The sequence below is a fragment of the Passer domesticus genome, chromosome 30 (genome assembly GCF_036417665.1).
Source record: "Passer domesticus isolate bPasDom1 chromosome 30, bPasDom1.hap1, whole genome shotgun sequence".
Lineage (NCBI taxonomy): Eukaryota > Metazoa > Chordata > Aves > Passeriformes > Passeridae > Passer > Passer domesticus.
This window is the reverse complement of record NC_087503.1, coordinates 866,737-873,714: the sequence shown is the minus strand read 5'-3', so window position 1 is coordinate 873,714 and position 6,978 is coordinate 866,737. Positions and strand designations below refer to the sequence as shown.

The 6,978-nt window shown below is 53.3% G+C and overlaps 1 protein-coding gene across 1 annotated transcript; it reads left to right on the top strand.

The window, feature by feature from the left end:
• The first annotated feature begins 252 nt into the window (after positions 1–252).
• On the top strand, positions 253–5,736 carry LOC135287556 (U1 small nuclear ribonucleoprotein A-like). Its single transcript, XM_064400848.1, has 6 exons — positions 253–339; positions 1,467–1,615; positions 1,773–1,788; positions 3,195–3,336; positions 4,297–4,384; positions 5,580–5,736. The coding sequence occupies exons 1-6, from the start codon at positions 253–255 to the stop codon at positions 5,734–5,736; spliced, it is 639 nt and encodes a 212-aa protein (XP_064256918.1).
• Positions 5,737–6,978: the final 1,242 nt, after the last annotated feature.

The window sequence follows — 6,978 nt, the reverse complement described above, 5'->3', positions numbered from 1 at the left end:
CCCGGGGTCTGGGGGGGATTGAGGGGTCTGAGGGGGATTTGGGGCAGTCTGATGGGATTTGGGGGGTTTCAGGTGAGTCTGGGATCAATTTTGTGGGGAACTGGGGGGTCTGAGGGTAATTGGGGGGGTTCAGGTGGGTCTGGGGTGATTTGGGGTCTGGGGACACCTGAAGGGGGGTGTCAGGGGGTGAAGGGGTCGCAGCCCCCCCGGCGCCCCCTGAAGCCCCCCTGTCCCCACAGAGGGGTCCCGGCCATGGCGGGGCAGGACCCCCGGCCCGAGCACAGCATCTGCACCAACAGCCTGGAGGAGAAGAGCCAGAAGGACGCTGGGGGGCTGAGAGTGTCCCTGGGTGTCCCCAGGGGCTCAGGCTGTGCCCTGTGTGTCCCCAGAGCTGCAGCGCTCTCTGTCCCCATTGTCACCTGTCCCTGTGCCAGCTGTCCCCGTGTCCCCAGAGCTGGAGCTGTTCCTGTTCCCGCTGGCACCTGTCCCTGTGTCCCCTGTGTCCCCAGAGCTGGAGCAGTGTCTGTCTGTGTTGTCACCTGTCCCTGTGTCCCCAGAGCTGGAGCAGTGTCTGTCTCTGTTGTCACCTGTCCCTGTGTCCCCAGAGCTGGAGCAGTGTCTGTCTGTGTTGTCACCTATCCCTGTGTCCCCAGAGCTGGAGCAGTGTCTGTCTGTGTTGTCACCTGTCCCTGTGTCCCCAGAGCTGGAGCAGTGTCTGTCTCTGTTGTCACCTGTCCCTGTGTCCCCAGAGCTGGAGCAGTGTCTGTCTGTGTTGTCACCTGTCCCTGTGTCCCCAGAGCTGGAGCAGTGTCTGTGTTGTCACCTGTCCCTGTGTCCCCAGAGCTGGAGCAGTGTCTGTCTGTGTTGTCACCTGTCCCCGTGTCCCCAGAGCTGGAGCAGTGTCTGTCTGTGTTGTCACCTGTCCCTGTGTCCCCAGAGCTGGAGCAGTGTCTGTCTCTGTTGTCACCTGTCCCTGTGTCCCCAGAGCTGGAGCAGTGTCTGTCTGTGTTGTCCCCTGTCCTTGTCCCCAGAGCTGGAGCAGTGTCTGTCTGTGTTGTCACCTGTCCCTGTGTCCCCAGAGCTGGAGCAGTGTCTGTCTCTGTTGTCACCTGTCCCTGTGTCCCCAGAGCTGGAGCAGTGTCTGTCTGTGTTGTCACCTGTCCCTGTCCCCAGAGCTGGAGCAGTGTCTGTCCCCTCGCTCTGTCCCTGTGTCCCCAGAGCTGGAGCTGTCCCTGTGCCCGTTGTAAACCTGTCCCCGTTGCTGCCAGAGCTGGAGCAGTTCCTGTCCCTGCTGTCCCTGTCGCTGTCCCCATTCTCACGGTGTCCCCAGAGCTGGAGCAGTCCCTCTGGGCCGTGTTCTCCCAGTCTGGGTGGAGTTTGGACATTTTGGCGTGGCTGTCCCCAGTGTCCCTGTGGTGTCCCGTGTCCCCGGTGTCACTGTGTTTCCTCTGTCCCCAGAGCTGCAGCAGTCCCTGGGCGCCATTTTCTGGCCCTTTGGGCAGATTTTGGACATTTTGGTGCGGCGCAGTCTCCGCCTGCGGGGCCAGGCCTTCGTCCCCTCCGAGGAGATGAGCAGCGGCACCAACGCCCCGCGCTCCCTGCAGGGCTTCCCCTTCCACGGCAGCCCACGGGAGACAGAGACTGGGGCAGTTCGGGCATCTTGGGAAAGAACGGGAATTCTGGGGAAAACCGCCCAAATCTGCCCTCAGATATCCCCAAACCCAACTTGAAATCCCTCCAAACTCACCCTGAACACCCCAAAGCTTTCCCTGCTACGACAAGCCCATGGTGAGACAGAAATCCTGGGAAAATCCTGGAATTCTGGGAAAAAACCCAAAATCCTGAGGGAAAAAAAACAACCCAGAATTCCCCTCAAACCCCATCAGGAATCCCTGAAATCTAATTTGACACACTCCCAAAATCCAACCAGGAACCCCCAAAGCTTCCCCTTCTATGACAAGCCCATGGTGAGACAGAAATTCTGGGGGGAAAAACTCAAAGTAAGGGAAAGATCCCCAAATTTGGGGGAAAAAAACTAAATTCCTGGGAAAAAACCAAAATCCAGCCTCAGATATCCCCAAATTAAACCAGAAACCACCTGAATTCACTCAAAATCCACCAAAACTTCCCCTTCTATGACAAGCCCATGGTCAGAGAGAATCCAAGGAGAAGTCCTGAAATTTTGGGGACAATCCTGAACTTCTGATTGAAAAAATCCCTACAATTCCTGTTAAAACCCCAAATCCAGCCTCAAGTATCCCTGAAATCCACACTAGAACTCTCCCCTAAGCTTCCTCTTCTGGGATAAACTCATGGTGAGAGCAGAATCTTGGATAAAATACCCAAATTTTGGAAAAAAATCCTAAAATTCTGGGGGAAAAAACCCCCACAATTCAGTTGGGAATCCACCCAAAATCTCGTGGAAAACAACCAAATCCAGCCAGGAACACCCCCCGGAATTCACCCTGAATCTCCCAAACCTTCCCCTTCTACTCTACAGTGAGACCCAAACCCAGGGACAAATCCACAGATTCTTGAAAAAACATGAAATTTTGGGCAAAAGCATGAAATCCAGGGAAGAAATGGAAATGCAGCCAGAAATCCACCCCCAATCCCCTGGGAACGACACCAAATCCTTGTTTGAACCTCCCAAATTCCTCTGAATTCCCCCCAAATCCCTCTGAAATTCCCCAAATTCCTTCTAGGACTTGCCAAAATCCCTCAGAAACGTCCCTAATTGCTCTTGGGACTGCCCCAAATCCTGTCTGGAACCTCCCCAAATCCCTCAGAAAGCCCCAAATCCCCTCTGGAACCTCTCCCAGATCCCCCCAAAATCCTCGGGAACAGCCCAAAACCCCCTGAACCATCCCCAAATCCCCCTAGAGCGACCCCAAATCCCCTGGAACCACCCCCCAGATCCCCCCTGGAGCCTCCCCAGATCCCCTCTGGAGCCTCCCCAGATCCCCTCTGGAGCCTCCCCAGATCCCTCTGGAGCCTCCCCAGGTCCCCCCTGGAGCCTCCCCAGATCCCTCTGGAGCCTCCCCAGATCCCCGGGCAGCCCCAGGTCCCCGGGCAGCCCCGCAGAGCCCTGGCAAAGCCCCAAATGCCTCTGGGCAGTGCCCGCAGTCCCTGCTGGAGATGCCCCAAGGGCCTGGCATGGCCCCGATGCCCCGGGCGGGAATGTGCCGTCCCAGCGGATCCAGCACGCCCGGCCGGGCTCGGCCAGCGCGGCCGAGGGGAAGGGAACGTTGGTGGAGCGGGAGCGGGAGCGGGACAAGCGCGGAGCCAAGGGGGGAGAGGCCCCGGCCCCAAAGAGAGCGGGGCCGGAGCGCAGGGGCAGCGCAGGGCAGGGAGGCTCTGCTGGGGCTGGGGCACTTTGAGGGGTCCCGGGGGATTGCTGGGGGGGCTGGGGGAGATTCTGTTGGGCTCTGCGGGGATTCTGAGGGAAGTTCCTGCGGGGATTTTTTGGGTGGAATTCCTCAGACTTTGGGTGGGATTTGAAGGGACTTGGGGGCACTTTGGGGGGATTTAAGAGGGGTTTGGTGGGATTTTGGTGTGGATTTCTTGAGTGGATTTGGGGTGGCTTTTGTGGGTTTTTGGGGAAATTTTTGTGGGCTAATTTGAGCGATTTGGAGGGATTTTTTTGTGTGGATTCCATGGGATTTTGGGAGGATTCTATGGTGGATTTTGGGGCAATTTTTGTATCATTTTTGTGGGGTTTAGGTGAATTTTGGGGGATTTTTGAGGATTCTTTGTGGAATTTTTGCAGGAATTTTGGGGGGATTTTTGGGTGGCATTTTGGGGGGTTTTGGTAGGATTTTTGTGAGAATTTTGAGGAGATTCTTATTGGATTTTGTTGAGGGTTGTTGGTGGGATTTTTTAAGGGAGATTTTAGTGAAATTTTGGTTAGATTTCTGAGGGGATTTTTGGAATTTTGGTGGGATCTTGGGCAGATTTTTGTTGGTCCTTTTTGGGATTTGTTTGGATTTGGTCGATTTTTGTGGGGGTTTTTTTAAGGATTTTTGGGGAACTTTTGTGGGGTTTTTTTAGGAGGGGATTTTGTGGGGATTTTAGTGTTGGGTTTTTCTGGTTTTTTTTTTGTTTTGGTTTTTTGTTTTGTTTTGGTGGGGGTTTTTTTTTCGGCATTTTTGTGGTTTTTTTCTCAGGATTTTCTTACGATTTTGGGCAGATTTTGGGTGTGTATCCAGAGTGACTTTGGGCAGATTTTGGGCCTGACTGGGGCAGGTTTGGGGCAGATTTGTTGCTGATTTTGGGGTTTTTCTGCCGTTTCCCCAGCTGTGGGAAAAGCCCTGAAGCACATCCTGTTCCTGCCCCAGCTCCCTGAGGAGCCCAAGGAGCTGATGCTCTCCGTGCTCTGCACCCAGTGAGATCCGGGGCAATCCCGGCATCCCGGGGATTCCGGGGAATCCGGGCGGGCTCTGGGCATTGGGGGATTTTGGGGCTTGGGGGTGAGAGGGGTGAGGGGGACTTGGGGCTGGATTGTTTTGGGAAAGGAGTGGGATTCTGGGGGAATGTCTGGGGTTTTTGGAGGGAATTTCTGGGGTTTTTGGGGTTGAATTTCTGGGGTTTTGGGGGAAAATAGCAGGATTTGATGCGGGGAGGAAATTCTGGATTTTTGGGGGGCAAATCTCTGGATTTTTTAGGGGGCAATTTCTGAATTTGGGGAGGGGACTTCTGGATTTCTTGTAAGGGGGAATTTTGGGATTTTTGGAAGAATATTTCTGGATTTTCTGGGGAAAGTTCCTCGTTTTTCGTGAGTGTTCCCGGATTTTTGGAGGGACCATTTCTGAATTTTTGGGGGAATGTTTCAGGATTGTTTTTGAGAACATTTCCGGATTTTTTGGGGAACATTTCCCAATTTGGGGGGGAACACTCACGGATTTTTTGGGGATCATTCCCGGGTTTCTGGGGAACATTCCCAGGTGTCTGGGGAACATTCCCAGGTTTCTGGGGAGCGTTCCCAGGTTTCTCAGGGAACATTCCCGGGTTTCTTAGGGAACATTCCCGGGTTTCTCAGGAACATTCCCAGGTTTCTCATGAACATTCCCAGGTTTCTCAGGGAACATTCCCAGGTTTCTCAGGAACATTCCCAGGTTTCTCAGGGAACATTCCCGGGTTTCTCAGGGAACATTCCCAGGTTTCTCAGAGAACATTCCCGGGTTTCTCAGGAACATTCCCAGGTTTCTCAGGGAACATTCCCGGGTTTCTGGGGAACATTCCCGGGTTTCTCAGGGAACATTCCCGGGTTTCTCAGGAACGTTCCTGGGTTTCTCAGGGAACATGCCCGGGTTTCTCAGGAACGTTCCCGGGTTTCTCAGGGAACATTCCCAGGTTTCTCAGGGAACATTCCCGGGTTTCTGGGGAACATTCCCGGGTTTCTCAGGGAACATTCCCGGGTTTCTGGGGAAAGTTCCCAGGTTTCTCAGGGAACGTTCCCGGTTTCTCAGGGAACATTCCCGGGTTTCTGGGGAAAGTTCCCAGGTTTCTCAGGAACATTCCCGGGTTTCTCAGGAACGTTCCCGGTGTCTGGGGCTCTCCTGGCCCCGTGCCCATCCCAGGTTCCCGGTTCCAGGAGCTGCGCTGGTGCCCGGGCGCCGCGACATCGCCTGGCTGCAGTTGGACACCGAGGTGCAGGCGGGCGCCGCCCGCGAGGCCCTGCAGGGCTCCAGCATCACCCAGAGCAGCGCCAGGAAGATCTCCTGCGCCAAAAGGTGACCCACGGCACCCCAAACCCCACCTAAACACCCCCGGATCCCAAAAAACGGGCCTGAAATACCCCAAAATCAAAAAAAAAACGCCTCAAACCCACCCCTAAATACCCCAAAACTCCCCAAATCCCTCCAAACCACACCAAAATCATTAAAAACTGCCCCTGAATACCTTAAATCACCTCAAATGCCTTCAAGCTGCCACAAAATCCCATAGAAATGCTCCAAAATTCCATAGAAGCAACCCAAAATTTCATATAAACACCGTAAAGTCCCTCCAGATCATCCCAAAATCTGATAAAAACACCTGAAAATCCCTCAAAACCACCCCAAAACACCCTAAATCCCATAAAACTGCTCCCAAATCCCACAGGACTGCCCCCAATTTCATAGAAATACCCCAAAATCCCAGAAAACTGCCCCAAAAATGGTTCTGACTCTGCCCCAAACCCCCCCTGTGCCCTTACTCCCCCAGGTAAGTTCAGCTCTGCCCAAATCCTCCTTTTTTAATCCTACATTGTCCTTTTTAATCCCAAATACTCCTTTTTTATCCCAAATCCTTATTTTTCCCCCAAATCCTTCTCTTTTAAACCCCAAAGCTTATTTTCATCCCAAATCTCCTTTTTTGACCCCAAATCATTCTTTGTGCACCCAAAATTTCCTTTTTCCACTGCAAACCCTCCTTTTCCCACCACAAATTTTCCTTTTTCCACCCAAATCCTTTGTGAGTACAAAATTCCTTTTCCCATCCCAAAATATCCCTTTTCCACCCCAATTCCCCACCCCAAATCCCATTTTTCCACCCCGAACCCTTCTTTGTGCATCCCAAATCCCTTTTCCCACCCCAATCCCCTTTTCCCCTCCCCAGCCTAAATCCCCCTTTTCCACCTCAAAATACCCTAAATCCCCTTTTTTCTACCCTAAATGCCTTTTCCCACCCAGATGCTCTTTTTCCACCCCAAATCCTTCTTTGTGCATCCCAAATCCCTCTCCTTTCACCCCAAACCCTCTTTTCCCACTCCAGATCCCCTTTCCCCACCCCAGTTCCTCCTTCTTTCACCCCCAAATCTCCTTTATCCATCCTAAATCTTTCTTTTTCCTCCCCAAATTTCTTCACCCCAAATCCTTCTTCTTTCACCCCAAATCCCCTTCTGCCACCCTGGATCCCCACCCCAAATCCCCTTGCCCAGCCCTCAGGGGTTTTTGGGGCTCCTGAGGGGTTTTTGGGGTTTTCCCCAGCATTGTACCC

What these genes read in the sequence shown, in the direction of transcription:
- LOC135287556 (XM_064400848.1), top strand. Translation starts at nt 253, where the DNA reads ATGGCGGGGCAGGACCCCCGGCCCGAGCACAGCATCTGCACCAACAGC. An exon ending in AGCGGGGCCGGAGCGCAGGG is followed by an intron (nt 3,337 to 4,296) that starts GCAGCGCAGGGC and finishes CCGTTTCCCCAG; the next exon opens with CTGTGGGAAAAGCCCTGAAG. An exon ending in CTCTCCGTGCTCTGCACCCA is followed by an intron (nt 4,385 to 5,579) that starts GTGAGATCCGGG and finishes TGCCCATCCCAG; the next exon opens with GTTCCCGGTTCCAGGAGCTG.